The sequence below is a fragment of the Cyprinus carpio genome, chromosome A6, assembly GCF_018340385.1.
Source record: "Cyprinus carpio isolate SPL01 chromosome A6, ASM1834038v1, whole genome shotgun sequence".
Classification (NCBI taxonomy): Eukaryota; Metazoa; Chordata; class Actinopteri; order Cypriniformes; family Cyprinidae; genus Cyprinus; species Cyprinus carpio.
In genome coordinates, this window is record NC_056577.1 from 9,264,962 (window position 1) to 9,292,050 (window position 27,089).

The window sequence follows — 27,089 nt, forward strand, 5'->3', positions numbered from 1 at the left end:
GATGGTACAAAGAAAACATTTTTAAAGAGGCCATCAGGCCAAGAACAACCACTAAAACTAAACAATTCAGCATCACTTTAAAGTAATAGCTCATCATCAAAAATGTTTAATTCTGTCATAATTTACTCATCCTCATGTCATTCCAAACCTGTATGGCTTCTGTTGTGGAACACAAGCAAAGATATCCTGAAGAATCCAAACTGCTCTCTTCTATACAATGAAACTGAATAGGGACTGGGCTGTCAAGCTCTAAAATTAACAAAAACTACCAGTATTATAAAAGTAGTCCATCCAACTCATGAGCTATATTTCAAGTCTTCTGAAGTCATACAACAATGTATAACTTAGGCTGTTTTTCACAGTGATTTGCACATTTGAACACCTGCAACTGCAAATGAGATTTACGTCACAGGTAAATATTTTCAGTTAATAACTAATTCAGTCATGGCTTACTCAAAAAATTTCAATGGGATGAACAGCATAGTACCAAACATCAGGATCAGAACACAAAAATATAAGCAAAAGCTCAAGCAGATTTATTCCATCGAGGCCTCAAAAAACATGGAATAAAGCAATATAGTTCTATGAGGTACTTTAATGGACATTTTGTGCTGTTTCTTGTCATATACCATTCCAAAGTTTGGGGTTGGTAAGATTTTTTAAATATTTATAATTAATTTAGTTAAAGATGTATCTTATGTTCAGTAAAGCTGCATTGATTTGAACTCCAGTAAAACATTAATATTGTGAAAGGTTGTTACTGGTATTAAAACTTACTTCAGTCTTCAGCATCAGATGATCCTTAATAAATCATTCTAATATGCTGATTTGGTGCTTAAGAAACATATTCCATTATCACAGTTGAAATCAGTTGTGCAGCTCATATTTTTTTTTTTTTTTTTTTTTTTTGTGGAAACAATGTTACATGGTTCTTTGATGAATAGAAAGTTTTAAATAATAGAATTTACCTGAAATAGAAATTTTTGTAACTTCTTTACATTGTCAAAAATGACTTTTTGGTTAATTCAATGCATCCTTGCTGAATAATAATAATAATAATAGAAAAAACTTATTAACCCTAATTTTTTGAACAGTAGTGTATATATGTATATATTTATCATTTTGGAAGTGTTTCAATTCAGCTTCAACTGTATGTAAAAAGAAGAGCATCAACATCGAACTTAATTGCTCTTGTTTGCTCCACAGAGAAACAAAAGTAAAATGTGAATTTCTGGGTGAATTATTCCTTTGAGTGCATGAAATTCCTTGATATTTAAATGATGTTCCTGGCACAAAAGCCTGTTTTGCACAAAATGAGAATGGCAAACTTCAGTTTGGCACTTTCATGTGTATTCAAGTGTTAGTAAGGCAACATCTGAATGAATTATGGTGGAATCAGACAGCTTGACGATAGCTGTAGCCTATTAGTTCCAGATGGAACTTTCCTTTTTGACATAACAGGTGATGGATAAAGAGACAGCAGCCTCCTTCTGCTGTTCTGAAAGATGAAGTAATGTCAACTGTTAAGTAAGGCTGCTATAATCATTTCAGCTTAGAGCACAGCTGAATCCTTCCAGAAGCTTTTTCCATTTCTTCCCCAGTCCAATACAATAAACATTTAAATGACAAGACACTGATGCAAAACTATTTTAAAGAGGTATGGTTGAAAAAAAAAGATGATGGTGGCAATGATATGACAGGTGACAGGTGCCCGATTTTTGAGCCGTAAAACCTTTGAGCCCTTATTAACATTTATCTGATGCCCTGTTTTTACCTTTCTGTTAGAAGCTCCCATCTGAGCACGTTAATAGCCATGTCCTATATTTCTTATTTAGGTCATTATGTGAATAAATTACAGCGGCTGTAATAGAAAGGCACTAAAACAATTAAAGTGGGACTTGAACCAAACGCAAACTTTGAGGATGTACTTCACTCACCACCAGTACAGAAGTGCGCACCACCTCGGAGACGCTCTGGCGTAACTCAGCGGCGGTGCCGGGCTTACTCAGCCCGCGCGTGAACTTTCGTGTCTCGGGCTGAGCCGAAGAGGCCATCGCACCTTGCTTGTTTTAAAAGACGAAGTCTTTACATGTCTATTGAGAAAAATTCACGCAGTCCTGCGAGGAAGTCCTCAGTTGGGACCTGTCCTTCTCAACAGCAACGCATTCCCAGTTCCCACAGTAAACGACACCATGGAGAGCGACGGGTCATCTGTCCTCTTCCAAGCTACATACTTCTGCGTTTGTTTTCGCAGCGTCGGATGAAAGCTGAGCGGTATAACGTTAACGCGTTCCAGAAGCGCTGTTGCACTTTGTGAGCGACGGTTCCCCGGTATGGCGCCTCCGTGCCAGTTTCGCGGCGTCAGCGCGTGTCAGTGCGTGATGAAGCTCCCGCGTGAGCAGCAATGCCTCCCCTCAGAAACTCAGCAGGGCCGAGGAGGTCAATTGCTTCCAGTGTAAAAGCACGTCATATTGAACTGATGCGTGTGTGTTATTATTTGTTTTGTTGAAACGCTATAATGCAATTTAAAACATTATTTAAAACGTTTTGTTGAACAGCAGAACAACAGGGAAATGATCACGAAGCTATGCACAATAAAATATAAAGTATTTTTAATTAACCATATGATAATTGTTTATAATACGTTATTGTTACTGACCTGTTATTTACTTTTATGGACATAATGCATTAAAACACTATAATCAAATATCAACATGCATTATAGTCTTAATTGTACAGTCAGTATAGTAAAGATGTATCCATAATCTCTGGGTTCAATTATTTATGAAATAAATAAGGCACTACAACTTGTATTATGAAATATTATTATAAAAAAACATGTATGCAGGTTTCATAAAGGTGCACCAGTTGTTGCAGATAAATAAACCACTATAATATGTGATGTTTCCCTTTAAATGTTACTTTAGTGTGATGTAACAAAGCTTTAATAAAAATGAATGTTTACATGTTTAGTGCGCCGACTAGTGGCGAAACTCTCATATTGCAATTCCAAATGCTGATGAGAGAGAAGTATTTCATCACACTGTAAATAAAGTGAGACTATGCAAATGCAAAGCATAATTTAATTTAAATCTGCAAATAACAATACACTTTTACAGTCTGCACCTTCTTATACAAATCACAATTTTCAAAATGTCTCAGCAAGGGGTAATAAAATGATTGATCACGTCACTATGATTACAACGATTGTGTTAACAGGAGAATAACATCATACAAACACCCGTTCACACATACATGCATAGACACACACACACATACGTGTGCATAAACACACTAGGGTCACAGCTGAAAGTATCTTGTGCTCTTTAAGATGCATTTAAGACATGCAACAGTCAGTTCAGGTGAGGATAATATGGGACTCTGTTTATACGATTTTAATAACAGCATCCTGTTCATTATCACTGACATGCCAGATCAGTTTAGTAACACAAGAAGGTTTGATTTCAAACCAGAGCTGCTTGCTTCATGTCTTTGTGCATAGCGTAAAATGCTGATCTTGTGTGCTGTGCTTTGAAAAAAAGACTGTTCTCAGGTTTCTAACTGATTAAACCTTTGCCCTTTGTTGACTGCTTGTTCATTAAATGATTGGAACAGGTAAGTGCGTATGAAGATGCACATCCCCATAGGAATAGATACAAACATGCAGCACAAAAACCATTCACACGACTAAAGACAAGACACAAAGCCACAGCAACAAACACACGGAGAACTGATCTTGTGCACTCATGCACACTCACTCACACATAGAAAAATAAGTACAGTAAATAACAAGTAGGTCCAAAGCATCATTAGACAGTTTAACAGGATCCAGAACAGTCAGTACACCAGACCAAGTGCAGATTTGTCTTGTAGGTAAAGCTTATCCAGAAAGCGAGAAGTGTGACTCCTGCATCTGATCATATCAGATGCTGCCTTGGTCTATGTAGTCACACCATTTCTAAATATTGTTTTGAGTGTCTGATGCTGAGAGATATACAGTGCCACCACAGTGAAATCTGTTGAATTGCTTTTTTATAGTCTGTTGCCTTCTTTCAGACCTCAGAAAGGGACGCCTGCTGTTATTTTGCACACACAACAGCACTTATCATAATATCAGATGCTGTGAACACAGTCATGGAACTTCAGTAATATTGTCTCATAAATCTCAAAGCTGCAAGAAACTGTGCATGAGAAAATATTAGAGAATGTAAACATATTTTGCAGGTATGCATGGGCAAAAATTAAAGCTTTGTAACCTTACAAATGAAATGATTAAAATGTGTGTTAATGAGTAACCCTATAATCTTATAACAGGGTTCCCACAAATTCTGATTGATGAATTTTCATGTTTTTTATATATATATATATATTTATTAATATAATTTTTAAAGAGGTTACACTCTCAGAGAGCACTGAAATACTTTAAAGATGAGCATAACTAAGAATTAATATTGACTATATAAATTTCCAATACTTTAAGAATTTGTTAATGTGATTAACTACATTTACACTGGTTTAATATTAGGGACCATTTCATATGGTCAAAATAATTAACTTCAAGCAAAAGCAAAAAAGTGCAACCAAAAAGCGGCTTAATAAAAAAAAAAAAAAAAAAAATGTAACTAAAAGATGGCTGCATAGCTCTTTCTAATGTAAATCCACTAAGATACTTACTGTGCTTACAACTGGGGTTAAATTGAAGACCTGTATATGGTTCAATCCACACTTGTCTCCACAGCCTTTTTAGACTTTTTAGAGCTATAGAGTTTGATTTTACATTTTTTAGAAGATCAAAGTGAGGTCAAAATTCAGAAGTCACAGTCATTGGGATCTGAGAAGCGAGATCCTCCCCGACTACCTAGATACACGGCAGAGGCTGATTTAGGTCTGCTGGTACCGGCCTGATTCTGACCGGGCCCTCCATGACGTCTGTTGTTGTTGACTTCAGCATCCAGTGTATCCGTGGTGATAACCCAGCTGGCAGGACGCCACTTCTTCAGAGCGTAAGGCGTCTTCACTCGCTTCTTGATTTTATCTCCTGATCCCTCTGTCACGTCATCGGCAGACTTGCCTCCTTTGGCGAGCCAAGAAATGACAACATGATCACATGTAATTTTAAAATGTAAAACAACGGGCCTCATTCCAGAAGCATCAGAAGACTGGCTCTATGTGTAAATTGTGTAAATTGTAAAATTTGTAATATTTTGTAAAAATTAGCACAGAAGAAAAACATAAGCAGTGTCTTAACCCAAAAATGCCACAATTCTTCAACTCAATTGATTTTGTGTTGCATAAATTCTATCATCTTATTTTGCAACATGGAAGTAGGCAATTTACTGTGAATGTGTGAGACTTCTAATTAGGTCTGTCAAACTGATTAACCGTGATTAATCGGATCCAAAATATAAGTTTGAGTTTACATGATATTTGTGCCCACTGTGTATATTTACATGTATATATAAATACACAAACATACATTTATGTATGTATGTATATATGTATATATATATACATACATACATATATATATATATATATATATATATGAAGTATATGTTAATGTATATATATATATATATATATATATATATGTAAATAAATATTCATATTTATATATGATTTATATTATATACATTTATATGTGTATATTTATATATACATATACACAGTACACACATATATTATGTAAACACGGACTTTTATTTTGGATGTGATTGATCGTGATTAATCAATTTGACAGACCTATTTCTAATTCATTCACTAAAACATTTAAAAAAAAAAAAAAAAAAACATAAAAAAAATATAAAAAAAAAATAAAAATTAAAAAAAAAAAAAAAAAAAAAAAAAATTAAAAGCTAAAAAAAAAACCCTGTAAATAGCACCACAAACCAGCATGTTTATAATTACAACAATACAAGATAATACAATAATAAAAAAACTATATCAGGTTTGCAATATCAGTTAGCATTAGGAGTGCAAAATAATGATGCGGACAACAACGGAAGCCTTGCACATTCAGGTCTACAAAGTCTACATTAGCTCTCTTACGTTAAAATAAAGTGGAAACAATGACAATTTATTTTAAACCACCGACATCAGCAAGTCAAATATGTAAATATATTGCATCAAATTTTGAATACACGTACCCCTTGAAAAAACCTCCTTAGTTCTGCAAAAAAAGTACATATTTTGCATTCAAAAGGCAAATTTAGTTTGGAGCACTGATACTCACCTAGTAATGGCAGTGTGGTGATGGACAAATCCAGTGAGTTGGGTCTCTCGGGTCTGCGCACACGGTTCTGTCTGAGCAGGGCCTCTCCGTGTGTCTGAGCTTGGGTTTGGGCCTGTGGAGGAACCAATGTTGGGGCAGGACATGGGTCGGGCAGTGCAACAGGCTCCACGGTAGAAGCCGACGGAGCGTCCCCTGTTGGACCAACACTCTCACTGTTCTCTCCCCCCTCTCCTCCACCCTCATTGTCTCCCTCGTCATCTCCCTCGCCATTGTTGTTATTGCTGTTGTTGTTGTTTGCATTGTCTGGATGCGCCTCTCTTCTCAGAAGAGGCTCCTGCTCATCAGGGCTAGTGTTCAAGAGGCCGAAGTTCAGGTCCTCTGAACTCATGGCGCCCTTCCAACGGACATCAGCGGCATTGGCTGCACTTCCTGCTGACTCGGGTGCTGCTCCGGTCGCATATTTACTCACTGCTGCAACAGCATCATTGTTGGCACCGGTAATCGGCCTGGGCTCATGTGCCATGCTCGCTGCACTGGCTTTAGCCACACCCATCTCAACTTTTTTCAGATTCGACTTTCCGAGTTTCCCAAACTTCATCCGTAGTGATGAAGATGACATGGTAGGTGTTTTCCCAGAAGACTTAGCATGGAGACTTAAGCTACTCGGCCTCTTAGGGACATTCTGCTGCTTAGGTAGGATGGTTATAGGGGCGTCAACATGCCGACCAGAACCCTGAGATCCTGAAACCTCGGAAGCCATCTTCATGAGGGGGTAGAACGGGCCATGTGAGGTTGCTGTTTCCGGAGAGCAGAACTGTTTCTGCGAATGTTCCATCAGGCTCTCGTCTGAGCTCTCCCTCAAGTTCCTTTGGACTTCACTTGGGTCAAGTTTTGGTATCTCCAGGTCTTCCCGGGTCAGCTGAGCACAGGGAGGGCCACTGCTCCCCACTGGTGGAGGCTGTGAGGACTCTGAGATTGGAGTGTGGGTGGAGCTTTCCGTGCTAGACTGTCGTGATTGGGCCTGCTGCCGCTCATAGTTGATGCAGTTCCTGTTCTTCTCTGCAGGGTTAGACCCTCCCACTGAGGGCGGGTCGACTGAGGTGTCATTGTGGAGGGGTTTATCAGCAACACTGTGGCCTTCAGTGTTTGTAGATGAGTGTTCAAGGAAAGAACCCACTTTAGGGGTCTGTCTTCCAGTCGAGAAGTTCCTGGAAAATTTAAGTTGAATTAAGAATCACATAAGATAAGAGCAAACATTGACTTATGCACATGATTTGTGACAGTTTGTGCTAACGGATTATTAATTATCTATAGTTCTATAGACTGGGATTAACTGTGGATGTGCAGTGCAGTGTTAAACATAACAGTCTGGATTATATTACTGATTATTAATTACATGTGGTTGAATTCATTGGTTGAATACATTGTTGAAGATATGACTGCTTTTGGATTTTCATTAGTTATGCAGTGAGTACCAGTTATTTATTGCATGTGGTTGTACAGTGATTAGTCAGTGATTACTGATTAGTCGATTATTACTGATTAATTAATCAGCAATTATTGATTACCTGTGGTTGTATGTGAGTGGTCAATGATTACTGGTTATGGGTTCCTGTGGTTTTACAGTAATTATTGGTTATTTATTACCTATGGTTATACAGTGAGGGTCAGTAATTATTGGTTACTTATTACCTGAAGCTATACAGTGAGTGCTGAGCAATTATTGATAATTGATAATTTTCTGGTTATACAGTGAGTGGTCAGTGATTACTGATTACCTGTGGTTATACAATAATTATTGGCTACGATTACCTGTGATTGTACAGTAAATAATGGTTATTGAGTACCTGTGGTTAAACAGTGCAGTGCTGGGGTTGAGAGCAGGACTGACTGATTTTTCCCTGTCCCAGATAAGGAGCAATTCAGCAAGTCTCTCCTCTGCACACTGAGCCGTCAGTCGGGCTTCAGCATCCTGATCCCAGCAGTCTTCTATCGTCTCTTTCAGAGAGTGCACCGTCTGCACATAAACACAGATGTATACATCAACATCAAAAATTATATTTTAGTCCACTGAGAGTTGATATACTGCATATGTGTGTGTTCACATCCTTATTTCTCACCAGACTATTCTCTTTCCAGGCCTCTGGGAATTTGGGCCTTTCTTTTTCTCGAGACACAAGTGCCTGCATGTCTTCTATAGTAGGGTGATTGCCCACCTCTGCCTGAAATGCCATCTGAAACGCTGGAACTGTTTCACCTGGTGGGACAGAAGATTTTCACTGAAAACAAACAGCAGCTGAGACATGGAAAGATCTGCACGTGTGTACATGTGTGTGTGTGCTACCTGGGAAGAGGTCCGCACACCGCATGAATGTCTCCCAGTAAAGCAGACCCAGTGCATAAACATCCACTTGTTTCAGCGCAGACTCACAATCCTTTAGATTCACTGCCCCTTCTAGCACTTCTGGAGCCATGTATCGCACTGTACCCACCTATTGAGTGAGGTGAAGAGATATAACATATGATTAGTCTGAGGTAGTATTGTCTAAATTACCAGTCTGGTTTAGATTTAGCTAGGTTGGATCAGACTGGACCATTTTAAATTGCTGTATGCTGACCTCACTGATGGCACTGTTGTCCTCTTCTCCATGCCCAGGCGGTCTCTTTCCCGACACAATCATGGAAAGTCCAAAATCACTGATCACACACGAGCCATCTGTCTTCACCAGCACATTCCTACTGTTCAGATCCCGGTGAGACACGGCTGGTTTATACACATCTAACAATGAGAAGAAGAAAGGGTAGGAAAGGGAGAGATGGAAGGGGAAGGAGTGGGATGAGAGGAGAGAAGGAGAGAAAATAACATGAGAGTCAATCACAATATAAGAATTGCCACTAGAGAGCACTAGGACCCACTTGTGTCTCCAGAAATAAGCTATGCAACAGGGATTTTACCAATGTAAGTGATCCAGTTAGGCACAAATGCTTAAGACACTTTGAGTGGCTTATGTTAGTTTTCCTCTGTTTTATAAAAGCAATATGATAAAATACACTGAATTATATAATATAAATTAAATAAATAATGACTATTTTATTAAATATGTTTATAAAGAAAGTTAAAAGCAGGATATATCCGTATATATCAGGATGACTGCACTGAAGTCTCCATCTTTCTTTAGTCTCTCTTTCTGTCTTTCTTTATGCCTTTGATTTCCATGCATTTTTCTGACACTAAATAAAATCTGAACACTTATAGAGCCTTTCACACTGAAACAAAGACAATGAAAACTAAAAAAAGCATTGAGAATTACGCCCCATCACTGCCTTCCTGCTTTCTCAGACTGAGGCTATAAATAAAGTGCACACACCCAATATCACATCCATACTCCATACTTAAAATCTAAAGTGTGTTTAAAAAAGTTGATACCTTTGATACCCTTTGTCTGTTTTAGAGCTTGACAGCCTGAGTTCACAATACCTTTCAAAAGTTTAGGGTCAGTGACATATTTTTTAAAAGAAGTCTCCTTTGCTCACCCATGCTGTACTTAATTGATCATAAATACAGTAAAAACTGTACAATTGTGAAAAATCATTACAATTTAAAATAATTGCTTTCTATTTTAATATATTTTAAATGTAGTTAATTCTTGTAATTTTTAGCAGCCATTACTCTAGTCTTCAGTTTCGTATGATCCTTCAGAAATCATACTAATATGCTGATTTGATGCACAAGAATTATTATTATCAATACTAAAAATAGCTGTGCTACCTAATATTTTTGTGTAAACAGATTTTTTTTCTGGAATTTTAGATTAATAAAACTTTTTAAAAAATTATTTTCAATTGAAATCTTTTGTAACATTATAAATGCCTTTATTTTGCTTTTGATCAATGTAATGTGTGCTTTCTGCATTATAATATTAATATCTTTCATGAAATAATTTTTTGAACAGTAGTTTATCGTCATTTTATGAAATAGATTGGCCACTATATTCATCAGCATTCTGCTTTTGTACTTCACAGAGGAAAGAAAATCGTACGGGTTTGGAACGACAAGTGTATGAAATATGAATTTATTTGTTATTTTTGTGTCTCACCCCCTCTCTGTATTTCTGTGTGCAGGTACGCCAACCCTCTGGTGACAGACAGAGCCAAACGACAGCAGCTTAGCCAGTCCACAGTCCGCCCGCTCAAATACGTGCACAGAGAGCCCTGGGAAAGACAGAGGGAGTACTCTATTCAGAGGAAATCATCTGCAAAGTACAGGGAGGAACGCACAGGAAAGACGGGGGGCAGAGGAGGGAGAAGTGAGGAAGGACGAGATTAAAGTGCAGAGCAAGAAAGATAAGATGTGGTGTATCTCAAAATTAGCACAATTAATGAACTCCTGCCATACCTCAGGACTACCTCAGGGATGCCTCCTGTCGCCATGGCAACCTGGCTTGAGGTTAGCCCACAGGAAGTACAGGCTGAAAGCCCACGGTTATGAATAATTGAAAACTTCTCAGCTCAGTCAATAATCTCTCTCTTCCTCCATAACATCGAGAGAGTGTGTTGTGGGTGTGAGTATGTGGCGAGAGGTAAAATGAGGATATTCTGCTGAATTGTAATCTTTTCCTGGTTCCATAAGTGCAAAAACAAAAAAAGAATAAGAGGATGAAAAAAGATGCAGAGGAAAACTGCAGGAAGAGAGCAAGCAAGTTTTAGGTGATATCCAAAGATATCTCATTACACTTGTGAGATGCTGTTACCACAAGATCAAGCATGACATCAGATCCCTCTGGTCTCTAAATATAGCCACAAAATAAATGTGTGCACTTGCAATTTTGGAGCTGTGATGTAGAGAAGAAAGAATGTGGGAGAAAAAAAAGAAGAACAGACTAAATGCGTGAGAGGAAAAGAATGAGCAATCTGGAATTAGGGTTATTGCTTTTGGTACTTTTTGGGTGGCTGGTTTGGGTTTCTCAGTATTCTTGTGATACTCACATGTGGGTAAAACTCCAGCAAGAGGAGAAACTCTGTCCGGCCTTCTGTACCGACACGTTCCTCACTCTCTAAGAAGCGCGCTACATTCTCATGATCCAGGAGGAGGCGATAAATCATACGCTCATTAGTAAACTGCTGCCGGTTAGCAGAAACGAAAACTTTCACTGCCACAGATCGGTCATCAAGCAAGCCATGATATACTGTTCCATACCGGCCCCGGCCAATCAGCTGTGAGGAACAGAAAGAAGCAAAAACAAGTGAGAAAAGTAAAAAACATTATAAAAAAACATTATAAATAGAAAGTATATATATATATATATATATATATATATATATATATATATATATATATACACATACCTAATAAAAAATACTGTAAAACATTAATATTATAAAAGATTATTACAAATTTAAAATTTCCTCCAGAAATCATTCTAATATGCTGATTTGGTGCTGACGAATCATTTCTTATTATCGCTGTTGAAAACAGCTGTGATGCTTAATATTTTTGTCTTAAATCATGCATTTTTTCAGGATTCTTTGATGAATGGAAAGTTCAAAAGAACAGCTCTTATTTGAAATAAATTTCACTATTTTTCACTATTTTATTTGCTTTAAAAGGGGCGGAAAAAAGAATCAAGCAGTGACTGGTGTCTGTGATTGGTTACCTCCAGCAGTACTAGGTTGTCCAAATCCAGAGAAGGAGGGGAAAGTGCAGTCTCTGGAATATCCAAGGTATGCTGAGAGTGTTTACCACGTCCTGGAATACACAATGGTATATAAATCCACATGCACATAGGGAATTTCATCATCAGGATTGAATCATACATTTAAAGCATCATAACATCACTACAGCAACGCACCTCTTAGCATGCGGTAGCCGAAAAATAGAAGAATGACAAGGACAGCAACCATGAACACAGTTGCTAAGGCGACAACTATGACTTCCTCTCTGTAAAGTTGACGGGAATCTTGAAGGATTCAAGGACAAAATGTTAACTCATAAATCCAAAAAGTGAACTAGAATTAACAAATAGATTGCCTATATAACAATAATGTGCTATTAATTACCCTTAAAAATTAAATTATATTAATAATAATAAATAAAATATATAATTTAATTGCAAATAGTTAAAGGGTTTGTTCACCCAAAAATGAAAATTAGGCAGGGTTTTACTCACCCCTGAGGCATCCTAGGTGTATATGACTTTCTTCTTTCAGACGAATCCAGTCAAAGTTATATTGTCTTTGATCTTTCAAGCTCTATCATTGCAGTCAGCAGATGTTGCATTCCTTCAGTCCAAAAGAAGTGAAATAAAAAGTGCCCTTCCATAAAATAAAAAAAAAAGTGTCTCACACGGCTCCAGGGGTTGAACAAAGGCCTCCTGAAAGAAGCAAAGTTTCCTTACTTAAGCAAAGGAAAACCAGTCTCCTCTTGGCTTATATCGAAATCCTCCGACATTCTTCTTTACAAATCTTCGTTTTGTACTTCTAATTAGTGACCATTGTTTTGTTTTGTTCTCTCCGCTGCGCTTCCACGTGTGTCACTTCTGAGCGGCGCATGCGCAAAGCCGACCTCATACGTATTTACACAGATTCAAGTGATTATTACGTTTTGAATATGGATATTGTTCTTACAAAAACACATTGATTCGCTACAGGAGGCCTTTATTAACCCCCCCGGAGCAGTGTGAGACACTTTCTTTTTTTATGGAAGGGTGCTTTTTATTTCACATCTTTTGGACTGAAGCAATGCAACACCCGCTGATGCCAATGATAGAGCTTGAAAGATCAAAGACAATTTTTAATATAACTCAGCTGGATTCGTCTGAAAGAAGAAAGTCATATACACCTAGGATGCCTCGGGGGTGAGTAAAACGCAGCCTAATTTTAATTTTTGGGTGAACTAACCCTTTACCCAAATATGCCGGAATGCCCCTCTGAGTCATTCCAGCCCAATTTAACCCCTGGCTTTCATTTGTACCTACTATTAGTACAAACACATCTTTCACTCAAACTCATTTGTTTGCATTTGCTGAACACTATGTGTTTGTCTATGAACCCCATATACACACTCACACAGAGGCTGTGCAGTGGTCGGGGAAGGAGTTGGGAATTCTTCAGTGAAGTTCAGATTGCACATGTCTTTGTTGCAGCAGCAGAATCGATATGTTCCATTCTGGATCGCCGTCGGTTGGTTGGTCACCACGCAACGGTCATAGCACTTCTGATGGCCACCCAAATTTGTCCAGCAACCTGTTTTAAATGGAGGAAATAAAGCTAAGACTGACTGTAAAGTTCTTTGTGTGTGTGTATGTGTGGAATGTATCTATATACCTTGCTTCTCTAGCAGAATTTCATTTTTCTTTTTCACCCAGAGTCCAAAGCAGTGACCTCCATGATTACAGCGAATGGTGGAGTTCTCACGAAAGACTTGCCCATCTCCTTCTGTCTGTTCTAAGTATGCACACACCCTCTGCTCGCTCTGTGCAGCTAAAAAGTCAGAGAAAGGAAGAGTTAAAATGAGAACGAAAGACAAAATAATAGAAACACAGCACTATATAACGATTAGAAAATAGAATGTTATAATGACTAACTAGTAAATACTGCAAAAATTAAGTACTGTAAATATTCTAAAATATATTTTTAATGTTTTTCTAATATAATATAAAAAATGAGAAGAAGATCTGATTAGATGAGCCTTGTTCAAAGCCAACATATTCACAAAATTAAATTACACAACTCTTTCGCTCTCTCTCTCTTTTGCTCGCTCTCTCTCTCTCTCTCACACACACACACACACACGCACACATATATCACACATATATCATATATATATATATATATATATATATTTATATATATATATATATATATATATATATATATATATATATATATATATATATATATATATAGTATATTTGATCATCTTCTTCTTCTTGGCAGCTTGATGCTTAAATATAAATTTTATGTTACAAACAAGCCTTCTGTCACGTGTATGTTCCTGTTTGTTCCTATTTGGTTTGTTCTCTTTTCGCATTCCTTATTAGTTAATCCTCATCACCTATCTGCCCCTCGTTATCTGCCCTATTTGAGTTGTAGCCCGGTCTGTCCTCCCTTGTCTGGAATTGTTCATGTTCACCCCTTGCTACGTGTGTTTTCCTGTTTCCTTGGACATTATTAAAGATTTTAAGTTTGCATTTGATTCTGCATCTCCTCATTCCTCGCTCCCTGCTTCCCACAGTAGCAGCACCCCATGACAGAATTCCAGACCGTGACAGTATTCCAGCCCCTTCTACCCGTGTTTGTTTTTTAGTTCTGAATAGTTGTGTTTCTTGCCTGTTTCTCCCCGCAGCGATGGAGGAAAGAGCGATGTTCATCGCCATGGTTCAGGCGAGCCACGACCCAGTCATCTAAGCGAGGGCGTTTGTGCCGCTCACCCTTGCCAGCTCCCTGGATGGGGAGACCCTTGTGACACTGTTCCAGCTTGGGGTCACATACCATCAGCCTATGGAGCTCCCAGACACCACCAACCTCGGCTGGAAGGAGGCAGTCATCCTGTGTCTGGAGAGCCTCCGATCCCGATCCGGAACCCCTCAGCCAGCAGTTCCCAAGTCCAGTCAGCTGTCTGCGGCTCAACCACGCCCGCCGCCCTCTATGGCTCACCCAAGTTCCTCGTCCATTAAGATGGCAAGCCGAACGAACATTGAGATGGCAAGCCGAAAGAACATTAATATGGCAAGCCTGCCAGTCCCAAAGCTCACTCCAGTGCCTGCCCCTCAAAAGTGCTTTCCAGAGCGCCCTCCAGTGCCCGCTCCACGTAAGTGACTTCCAGAGCATCTCCAGTGCCCGCTCTTCGTAAGCACCTTCCAGAGATTGCTCCAGTGTCGGCCCAGGCCCCAGAGTTTGCGCCAGTGTTGGCCCAGACCACGCCTTTTCCTCCTGGGGTGAGGAGAAGGGTGTCGGCCTAGCCCAGCGGTTCTCAATTCCAGTCCTCGCGCCCCACTGTTCTGCACATTTTGTACGTTTCTCTTAGCGCTTCAGACGTTTGTTCTATTCGAACGTAAGTGCCCTGCGAAGTGTACATCACAGGATATTCCGCCCTTATTCCAGTTCGAAGTGAACGTATATGTTCCATTCAAAGTTCATTGAAGTGTGCGAGACGTGAATTTAAATTGTATTTATTTACAGAGGTATATGATGTAACAGTTGTCCGCGTGTGAAGATGCTGCGCAGCACAAATCAGTGAATGAATGTTCCGAAGTGAGGTAAACTTCAACAGATTTCCCCTGCTCAGGGAGTAGGGAGCAATGAACACTGGGAACACAGTTCATGCACGAAGCTCACTTCTAACGAGCTGATTATCTGAATCAGGTGTGTTAACAAAGAGAGACGTGCAAAATATGCAGAGCAGTGGGGCGCGAGGACTGGAATTGAGAACCACTGGCCTAGCCCCAGAGCAAAGCAAGGCTCCAGTCCCCTAGTTTGTTCCAGGAGGGGCTCCCATTCCCCAGTTCGGCCCAGGAGGGGCTGCCGTTCCCCAGTTCGGCCTAGGAGGGGCTCCCATTCCCCAGCTCAGCCCAGGAGAGGCTCCTGTTCTCCAGGTCGGCCCAGGAGGTGCTCCCATTCACCGTGCCCCCTCCCACCTGGAGGTATTGTTACAGCACGGGACGTGCCTTCCAGGAGGGGGGAGTAATGTCATGTGTATGTTCCTGTTTGTCCTTATTTGGTCCTTTCAGTTCCTTTTCCCATTATTAGTATCATCTGTTGTTTGTTATTAGTTATTCTCATCACCTTTCTGCCCCTCGTTATCTGCCCTATTTGAGTTTTAGTTTGGTCTGCTTTTATCCAAAGCGACTAACAAATGAGGACAATGGAAGCATTCAAAATCAACAAAAGAGTAATGATATACAAGTGCTATAACAAGTCTCAGTTAGCTTAAACACAGTATTCGTAGCAAGGGCTTTTAAATAATATAATAAATAAAAAAGAAAACAGATAGAATAGAAGAAGAATAGAGCAAGCTAGTGTTAGAGGTCTTTTTTTTGCTTTTGTTAATTGTATAATAAATGAAAAAACAGATAGAATACAAAAAGAATAGAAGGCTAGTTATATATTTTTTTAGGAATAGAATTAGAAAGTGAGTGCTAAAGTTAGAGGGTCAAATAAAGATGGAAGAGATGTGTTTTAAGCCGATTCTTGAAGATGGTTAAGGACTCAGCTGCTCGGATTGAGTTGAGCAGATCATTCCACCAGGAGGGAACATTCAATTTAAAAGTCCGTAAAAGTGACTTTGTGCTTCTTTGGCATGGCACAATCAAGCGACGTTCACTTGCAGAACGTAAGCTTCTTGAGGGCACATAAGTCTGAAGTAATGAATTTAGGTAAAGGGGTGCAGAGCCAGTGGTGGTTTTGTAGCCAAACATCAATGCCTTGAATTTTATGTGAGCAGCTACTGGTAGCCAGTGCAAATTGATAAACAGAGATGTGACGTGTATTCTTTTCGGATCATTAAATATTCATCTTGCTGCCGCGTTCTGGATTAATTGTAAAGGCTGGCTGGAAGACCTGCCGAGAGAGCATTGCAATAGTCCAGCCTGGACAGAACAAGAGCTTGAACAAGGAGTTGTGCAGCATGTTCCGAAAGAATGAAGCAAATCTGCAGGACCGGACAGATTTAGCAATGTGGTCTGAGAAAGTAAGCTGATTATTAATCATAACTCCAAGGTTTCTGGCTGTTTTTGAATGAGTTATGGTTGATATGTCTAACTGGATGGTGAAATTGTGATGAAACGATGGGTTTGCTGGAACCACAAGCAGTTCTGTCTTGGCAAGGTTGAGTTGAAGGTGATGGTCCTTTCATCCAGCAAGAAATGTCTGTTAGACAAGCTGAGATGTGAGCAGTTACCATCGGATCATCATGATGGAATGAGAGGTAGAGTTGAGTGTCATCAGCATAGCAGTGGTATGAAAAGCCATGTTTCTGAATGACAGAACCTAATGATGCCGTGTAGACAGAGAAGAGAAGTGCTCCAAGAACTGAGCCCTGAGGCACCCCAGTAGTTAGATGTTGCGACTTGGACACCTCACCTCTCCAAGATACTTTGAAGGACCTATCTGATAGGTAAGACTCAAACCACTGGAGTGCATTTTTTTACTTTGCCAGTAGGGTCGACAGGAGGATCTGGTGGTTAACAGTGTCAAAAGCAGCGTACAGATCAAGCAAGATAAGTATTGAAGATTTGGATTACGCTCTTGCCAGTCTTAGGGCTTCAACAACTGAGAGCATGGCAGTCTCAGTTAAAAGTCCACTTCTGAAGCTAGATTGGTTGCTGTCAAGGAGGTTGTTCTTTGTGAGAAAGGCAGAGACTTGGTTGAACACAGCTCGTTCAAGTGTTTTTGCAATGAAAGGAAGAAGGGAAACTGGTCTGTTGTTCTCTAAAAGAGTTGGGTTGAGGATGGGTTTCTTAAGTAGTGGAGTTATACGAGACTGTCTAAATATTGAGGGAAAAACACCAGTGTGGAGGGATATATTAATGATGTGAGTGAGTGCAGGTACAACTGCAGGAGAAATGGCTTGAAGGAGATGAGATGGAATAGGATCAAGCAGACAAGTAGTTGGATGATTAGAAAGGATGAGTTTGGAGACTTCTGCCTCAGAGAGTGAAGAGAAGGATGTGAATGAGTGTATGATTGCTGGTGAGATGTGCTTGACGGATTGTGGTGTGGAAAATTGTGCACTGATGTTTTTAATTTTATTAATGAAAAATGTGGCAAAGTCATCAGCTATTAGAGTTGATGCAGGAGGGGGAGGAGGAGGACAAAGGAGCGAGGAAAATGTTTTAAAAAGCATGCAAGAGTAAGACGAATTGTTAATTTTGTTATGGTAGTATGTCCTTTTAGCAGTGGAGACATTAGCAGAGAAGAAAGAGAGGAGTGACTGATACACATTAAGGTCAGTAGTATTTTTGGATTTGCGCCACACCCTTTTAGCAGCTCTAAGCTTAGAACGATGTTCATGTAGAACATCAGATAACCAAGGGGCTGAAGGGGTGGTACGGGCTGGCCTGGAAGAAATTGGGCAAACAGTGTCTAACAAGATGTAAGAGTGGACCAGAAAGTGTCAGTAGCACTGTTAGCATCAAGAGATGCTAACAGTTTAGGGGAAGGAAGCGAAGATGAAATCATAGCAGATAGCCGGGAGGGTGAGAGTGAGCGTAGGTTACGTCGAAAGATGATATGTGGAGGGTTAAGTGATGTGTCAGGGACCATGTTGAGGTTAAGAGTGAGGAGGAAGTGATCTTAGGTGTGCAGTGGAGTAACCAGTACATAATCAGTGGAGCAGTGTCATGTGTAAATAAGGTCCAGTTGGTTGCCTGATTTGTGAGTAGCAGTAGTTGACACTCGGTTGAGATCAAAAGAGGCAAGCAGAGTGTGGAAGTCTGCAGACAGAGGTTTATCTAGGTGGATATTGAAGTCTCCAAGCATAACTAGGGGAGTACCATAATCAGGAAAGGTTGAGAACAGCACATCTAATTCATCCAAAAAGTTACCTAGTGGTCCTGGGGGTCGATTGACAACTACAAAATGGATTTCAAGAGGGTAGGTAACAGTAACTGAATGAGATTCGAAAGGAGCTGTTGATACCCAAAGATGGTAAAGGATTAAATTTCCAATCATTAGAGATAATCAGACCAGTACCTCCACCTCTTCCAGTCAAACAAGGGGAGTGGGAAAATGAGAATTTTTTTGGAGAGTGCTGCAGGTGTAGCAGTGTCCTCTGGTTTGATCCAGGTCTCTGTCAGGGCCATGAGATTTAACTTTGAATGACTAATAATAGAAGTAATGAAATCGGCTTTGTTTACAGCAGACTGGCAATTCCAGAGACCAATAGAAAATGAAAGTAGTGTATTAGCAGACATAGGCAAAGTGTGCAGGTTGTTAGGATTGCGCTGCCTACAGTGTGTGATGCATGGTTTGCGAGTGGTAGTGATAGTAGGGATCTGGAAACACATAGTAAGAATTGGTTATAAAAACTGAAACAGAAGTGAAACAAGTAGTAGGAAAAAGGATTAATCAAAACAACACTTTTATCCGTCCCTGCCCGGTGGAGTCGCACGGTAGAGTCAATGGTCTTTACACTATTCGGTCTTCACACGAGGAGGGCTTAACACCACTGCATACTAACCTATACTAAACCCGTTTATACCCGTCAGACAAAACCGAAATTGAATTCAGCTGAACACACTTTACTGTTTATCACAACAAAGGTCTAAGCAAGCGCACGACACTGACAAGGTATGCGATAGAGTACGAGACCAAACGCAGCACGTCTCAACACAGTAAACAAACAAGCGTTTCCTAGCAACGACAACTGCGTTAAACCCTAAAATAGAAATAAAGAAATAAATACACTTACGATCTGCTTTTAACTTCCGCTGATTTAACTGCTTCTCTCAAAGAGTATTTCTTTACAATGTCTTTTGCTAGCACTTGAACACACTTTACTGTTTATCACGACAAAGGTCTAAGCAAGTGCACGACACTGACAAGGTATGCGATAGAGATAACATTATGTGTTATTTTCTTTTGTTGACATTAACATTTCTACATAAGGTCTATGAAGGCCTGCCTAACTACATGATGTATTCTGTCTGAAGGGGATCTCAGTACTATCTAGCCAGTAGCAGAGAAGAAAAAACTGGGTATGAATGTAACTGGTGTTCTGGTCATCAGCTGTTTTGAGAAAGCAATATCTTGGCCAGACAGGCTTTGTGAGAAGCAAACCTCCCAAGACATTATATTATGCAGGTGATGCATGATAATTGTTTTTTCTTAAGGGCTGCAGATTGAAGACACTATCAGCGATGAATGCAGATGACGCTTATACGCTTTGGGAGATTACGTCCAAGGTCATCCTTAGCTATGATGTCCATTGAGGCTTGTCTCACTCCCCTACGCTCTCTTCTCTGCTCATGGTCTGCTTGTGGAGGAGGATGTGAATGTTCTCTGATAACAACACAACTGAGCAGTTACCCAGGGGCCTCTCTATTCTACTAACCCTGAAAATGCATTCAAAGACACATACAAACACGTCACAGCTCAGCTGCATTATGCCAGCAGACACATGCTCAGGTATATACATATTTTTCAGGTATTATTAATGTATACACTACATGCACACACATAGTAAGTATACAACTGAGCAGTTGTAATTTTACTGTTCTGAAAGTCAGAGGTCATATTTTGGCACACACATTGAGTTGTCTGTTTAAACTGTGTTTACTTTTTGGCAATTTTACATAAAATGTGTTAATTCTCCTGCATTAACATTATGAACCGTGAAATACATTTCAAAATGAACAATATGGACTTGGACTAATATGGACTAATTGAGATCTATTTACCTTTTCAATGGTAATAAATAAAATTTATAAAATCTATTTTGAAGAATGTCGGCAACCAAACAGTTTTGGTTCCCATTATATGGACAAAAATATAGTGGAAGTCAATGAGAAAATATTTGGTTACAAAGTTACCAACATTCTTCCCTTCTCTTCCGCAGTAAAAAGAAATTATTCTGACTCTCTCAGAATAAAAGGTACAAAAGCTGTCACTGGGGTGGTACTTTTTCAAAAGGTACAAATATGTACCATTTAAGTACCAATATGTACACTTTAGATACTAATATGAACACAAAAAAAAAAAAAAAAACAAACTTTTATCTATATAAATAAAAATGGTGTACCCTCTGAAAGGGTACCACAGTGGTACCTTTTGTACCTTTTTTCTGTGAGTGTACAGGTTTAGAACGCCATTTAGCATATGTGAGTCTAACAGTTGGAAACAAAAAAATATCAAAATATCTTAGTATTCAAAATGTCCTGCAGTGTAACAACAGTGTCCTGTGGTGTGACATTATTTGGTCCACAGAAAAATGTTCAAAGCACTCTAATAAAGCACTTTTCTAATTGTATTATTATTGCATTGTACAACCCCATTTGTCATGTTAGCTAAATACATAAATGTAAATGTATTCTAATTACTGTACAGGTAGTTTTCATGACACCATATCAGTTGAACAACTACAAAATAAAAATTAGTTTTACAGTTTACAGTGTCTAAAAACATTTTCCCTTATCCATTATATACATATATATCCTAAAACAGTCCAAATGTACACAGGATCATTTATAATGTACATACACATTACTCTGTGAAGCTAAAAGCTAAAAGCTCAGTTTCCACTATAGAATCAGCCAATGGTGGTTTCTGACACTGGCTGACACATCAACCTAATGAGCAGTCAGCCAATGGGCTGATGTATCGGGATAATGAATGTGGTCTGTTCATCCCTCTCCGTATTCAAGTGACAAGCACACTGGGGAGGAAGAGTGTGTCTAAACTGTATTTGTATCCATGAAGATGACTGTTTCTGACAGGGTGAGAAGAGAAAAACAGACTTGCTGCAACAGGAAAATAGAGAAATATATATATTTGACCTTACATTTTTTTCACTGTCACATCAAATTAAATACAAGAACTTTTGCTGTCCCATAACTGAGCTCCATGCCAGCATTTTACTGCCTTATCATCAAAAAGCTGGAAAATATTATTAAATTATAACTCTGGCAACCTGATACCCCTGCAATCCAGTTTATGAAGCACTTCAGCAGCACAACAGCAAACAAAATCCAACTCAGTGAAGTGGATAATTCATGACTCTCCACTTCTAACAGCACTACAAAGCACAGCAATGTGCTCACGACCTACATACTGGTTCACATCTAATGCTTCCAGCCAAAAAACCCTCCCTTGCCTTTCCTCCATTCTGTCCATCCAGCCATACTTTCACCCAGCTGCTCAGCTTAACCATTTGAGTACATTAAAATACTCACAAGATTAGGAACATTTGTTTGCGTGAGAGAGAAGTGTGAGTCAGAGGTGAATAAGAGTCATTATGAGTCAATACGAATTGAGCAAATGTTTTAGCAGTAGTTCACCCAAAAATGAAAGTATTGTCAATACTTAGTCATTCAAATAAAAATGAAAAATGGCACCATAAATTAAATTAGTCCTTGCGACTCATGTGCTTTATTCCAAAAGGGTAACACTAACACTATTTTACAGTGTCTTTGTCACACGTTATGTGGCCTATAGTACATACAGGCCTACTTAGCATAGTAAATAGTAAAACTGTAAATCATGCATACTAATTAATTGTTAATTAATACTAATCAGTACTTATTTGTGAACAGAACAGTTTAAAATAAAGTGTAACCTCCAAAACATCAGTTAAAGATGTAAAATATATCATACTGGTTATCAATCCATATTAAAGTTTTTGTTTTTTGTTTTTTTCAGTGTTTAAATATGCATACTCATTTTCTATTTTATTACAAACTTAAACTCATTGGTTAAATGTGCCTTTGGAAGCATTTCTGGAAAATGATATTATGTTGCTTTTCTCACATTCCACAAAGTGAAATGTCCAGTGAGTGTCACTAAACGTGCATTCAATAGGTTGTTGAACAAACCGCGCCAGTTCAGAAATTAAATGTCCAGTGAGTTGCAATAAAAGGTTAACATTCGTTTTTGAAAAAAAATTTACCATCTAAACTACACCTAACCATTAGTTAGCCAAAAGCAAATGTGAGATTAAAATAAATTGAAAAAAACTGCTTCTGTCTTGTTTCACAAGAATTGTATCTGAATGCAAACCAATCAAGTGTATTTACTACATCAGAAATACATATGGAGCGTGTTATGTTATGTGAACTGTATTAGTTTATAAATCATGCACTGTGGTAAATATGTCATACACATATTGTGCAACTGCACAAAAATAAGTCTATAAAAATATTAAACTTGTTGGTGTTTTACTGCCTCTAGTTTTCATTTCTGCTGGAAATTGCACTGAATGTATAAGTTTTATTTTGAATCTGAGATCTGAGTCCACTTACAAATCCAAGAACAGAATGGGTATAAAAAAGGTTCACTTTTAGCTACAAATAACATACAGATAGGCCAATAATCTGTTTGACTGATCATCCACTTTCCAATGCAAAACTCTGATATTCTGCAGATTTCCCTGTTTCACGAAAAAAGAAAATCACATGAATTTTGAGTGTGAATGCCCCAAACAAACTTTAAAGCTTACTGAACCCCTTTTGCTTATATTGTGCATTCAAAAAAGCAAAGCTCTCTGTGTTCACTTTATCTTGACATCTGAGTCCAATTTCAAGGCCAGGAACCGAATGAAAAGGAGCTGTTTTTTTCCACCACATGGTTCATTACTGAGTCCACTTAATGCACAAAAACACTGATAATTTGTTTGACTGATCAATTTTTCTATGCAAAACTTATATATTCTGTCAAAGATCACTCTTCACGGAAAAAATAACATGCGGTTGGAATGAGATGTGGATGAGTAAATGACGACAAATTGTTCATTTTGGAGTGAAATCCTTTCAATCTTGGTATGTAAACAAAGCATTTTCACAGATAAACCACCCTTATCAACATACTACAGAAAGTACAGAACAAATCTGAACTACACAACTGAAAGGACACTGTCAGTGCTTCTCAACTCATGGAATCAAACGCACAACCATTTCTGCGCCATCATGACACTTACTGTCCTGCTGGGGATTTATGATTTCTAATGTATGGTATATAAAAACACACACATTCACAAAACTACACGATAAAGCCAGACAATCCCACACTATGGAATGCAGTGACTATTTCAGGAAGCACACAAAATTACCGTCGCACACAAAAGTAGAGGAAAGAAAAGGAAATTGCACGCACACACATACTGAGACTCACATAGGTTTGGTGGGAAAATTTTGCAAGTCAAAATGAAACTTTATTAGAATGCACTGAGAAGTGGAAATCAGAGAAATCTTGTTTCAGGGGGTCACACACATTTTGACAATAAAATGTGCATTTTGAATGCAAAGCACTCCTGAGTATACAGTTCATCTGTGGGTTCTTTTAAAACAGTGGTTCTTAAGGCCCTAATTTTCCCAATCAAGGCCACATGACACTTGACGTTTTTCAGGATTTACTGGATTTAAAGTAAATATGTATTTTTATTCACAATTTCTACCAATTTTAAGATTTCGTTAATTTTACATGGCTTTTCCAGGTTTAGAGCTCAAACTTTTAAAATGAGGATTCCTTATATATCCAAGTTTTAAAAAAAGTAAATGGGAATCCTGATTCTTCAAAGAAAAAGCAGTTGTTGAGGGGTTGAAGAAAAAGCAGTCAATTCAAATCTTTTATTGTTTCAGCTTATTTAAATGCTTGTTTTGGCTTATTTTAATCATTTTAAGTCTTTCTGAGGCCTCCACCTCTCTGGTTGAGAAACAGTGGAATGGTCTCAGACTGGCTGAAGTGCAAACTAGTAAAAACACCATTAAAATAGAGGCAGACAAACAACCACTTTACCATTTAATCAGTTCTTTAATTTTGGGACTACTGATTAATGGCTTCTCTACAGAATAGCACCCAATACTACACAAAAGGAACCAATGGTTTTCATAGGTAAATTAATTTATTATTTCAGCATGCAGTTTGCATAATATTTACATTATACTTACATAACATTAAAAGCTAAATTACTATTGCGATTCAAATGTTCATAACTGTTATCTCTGTATTACTTATTACTAAGAGTATTTATAATTTGGAATTCGTTTTTTTATTTAAGTTTTCATTTTAGTTCTATTTTAGTCATTTTGTTATGTGCCTTCATTTTTTATTAGTTTTTATATATTTATTTCTATTTTAGATTTAGTACAATTTAGTACTTCAACTCTTTTTTTCTCAGGTTTTTCAGCCAAGCCAGCATTTCTAATTTTTAGGTTTTTTAAGTTAGCGGTTTTCATCTAGTATTTACATATATTTTAAATTTCAGAATTATTTAAATTCCGAAAACAATTTTTTATAGTTTTAGTTAATGATAACAACTCTATATATAATGCTTAGTTTTATTGCTGAAGTCTAATAATCATTTTGCCATCATTGTGTCACTGTATTGTTCTACATATTGGTTGTAAAAACAATAGCACCATAGTAACTACAAATCTGAGGCTGGCTTGAATCTGAAGTGGACACAGGCAAGCTTTAAGCGTTCTTGAGTGGTGTACTGTCCTCAGATATCTGTCCGTGCAGATATTTGGCTCTGGTTCCAGCCCGGATGGTCAGACTGCGGGGTTAGCTGTGGAGAAGGCCAATCTGCAAGTCATAATGTGCCTATTTAAGCATCAAACCGCAAGATGAGAAATTATGTTTCATGCTTGTCTTAATAGCTAATCGGTGTTTAGCCTTTTTCTCCCCACATGAACCATGATCAGGGTCAGCTCTTCCCTTATCTGTGTGATGCTCAGTAGCTCTACTGCAGCTCAGGGGCTGGTGCCAGAGAAACCGCGCACACACACACACACACACACACACACACAAAAAAGAGAGCTATATATTTAAATGGACATATAAACACGGATAAAGACACAATTGTTTATATATACACATCCACACACACTATGACACAAACAGTGCTGATCTCTTGACTCACACACAACCTACTCGCTTTGTTACTTATCCACAAATACAAACACACACACACACACACACACACACTTAGGAAATGAAGAGTTCCTGATGCATATGGGTGGCAGTAAATTCACCACAAAACTGGCAGGACACAAACACACATTCAATGTACAATTAATTACGCCCTCACTTTGAGAAGACATTGAGAGATTTGAAAACTAGGGTGTGGAACAACAATTATACAGTAATTCTATGATATTTACTGCCATTCTTTCTATTGCTACTATCTGTTAACTATTAGCCTACTTACCAGCCACAGGACCCAGAAGAACCACCATGGCAATCAGTCCAACATCAAGAATTGTTATTCTGCCTTCAACTGCCATGTTTTTTTCTTTTCTCCTTCTCTTCAAAGACAATATATTCTGATTTATTCTCAGTTACTTGTATAGCTCCCTAGGCTTCAGAATGCAGTCAGGCAAGAATATTTGTGCTTTGGAGAGTCCAGCATCACACTTTTTTTTTTTTCAAAACAGCATCAAAAGCTAGTTGTTCATTTGAGAATGGCAATGCAATAGTATAAACCTATAAAGGTCTTGCATTAACCTTCAGTGCTTTTATTTCCTCCAGCAAAAAGCATCAACTGTAACAACTGATGACTGTGAAATGTCTGTTGTAACAAACCAAATTAACAAATCACATCAAACTTTGTTTTCCCCTTTGTTCCAGAGCACGCGCCCCATACATCTGCCTAATCGGAGTTTAGCGCAGTTATATGGGACATCCCGAGACCGCAAGTGTCCTTGATGGTAACACACAGTTTCTGGTACAGGGTAACATCCATTTCATGACTCCCGACTATTAAAATGTCCATTTGTCGTCATATTCCTCGCGTTCGTTATCTTTTGATCTTCGTTTCAGGAATTTTCTCTGCTCCCATGATCCAGTGACCTGGGAAACTGTACGTTTTGCGATTTTCGTCCGTACTCCAAACAAGGGGAAGTGCACCAGGAGCCGGCCAGGAAGGTACAGCACACGAGACAGCGAGTGGAAACGCCTCGTCTTCGGATTGTCTCTGGGATCCGACTGTTCGATGTGGGGGCCGATTTATAAGAGAAAATAGGTGAGGCGCCCTCACGCGGCAGACTGTTAAAATGACAACATATGAAGACACTAAAGACAAAAATCAAGGCTGATAAATAAACACTGCCCCAGTTTTAAAACGACCTGGACAACCAATTTACATATAACATAATACCGTATAATTAAAAAATATCTTAAATTCTAATTTAAATATCATTTAGTAAAA

The 27,089-nt window shown here is 38.5% G+C and overlaps 2 protein-coding genes across 4 annotated transcripts in view; both read right to left on the bottom strand.

Annotated features, from left to right (window-relative positions):
• The window catches only part of LOC109086685 (dedicator of cytokinesis protein 9-like), an 89,278-nt gene extending 86,764 nt beyond the window's left edge, over nucleotides 1–2,514 (bottom strand). For all 3 annotated transcript variants that reach the window (XM_042757916.1, XM_042757915.1, XM_042757912.1), the window contains exon 1: nucleotides 1,938–2,514. In XM_042757916.1, the coding sequence (XP_042613850.1) occupies nucleotides 1,938–2,054 (117 nt within the window). In that variant the 5' untranslated portion in view covers nucleotides 2,055–2,514. The remainder of the gene's footprint in view (nucleotides 1–1,937) is intronic.
• A 551-nt stretch (nucleotides 2,515–3,065) lies between these two features.
• LOC109086023 (bone morphogenetic protein receptor type-2-like) lies at nucleotides 3,066–26,897 on the bottom strand. The gene is made up of 13 exons (XM_042757919.1): nucleotides 26,091–26,897; nucleotides 13,556–13,711; nucleotides 13,298–13,474; nucleotides 12,082–12,189; nucleotides 11,887–11,978; nucleotides 11,219–11,446; nucleotides 10,330–10,444; nucleotides 8,851–9,011; nucleotides 8,577–8,724; nucleotides 8,353–8,489; nucleotides 8,080–8,249; nucleotides 6,233–7,440; nucleotides 3,066–5,074 (listed from the first exon to the last, which is right to left on the bottom strand). Exons 1-13 carry the CDS (start codon nucleotides 26,164–26,166, stop codon nucleotides 4,809–4,811), a joined length of 3,042 nt encoding a protein of 1,013 aa, XP_042613853.1. The 5' UTR covers nucleotides 26,167–26,897; the 3' UTR covers nucleotides 3,066–4,808.
• Nucleotides 26,898–27,089: the final 192 nt, after the last annotated feature.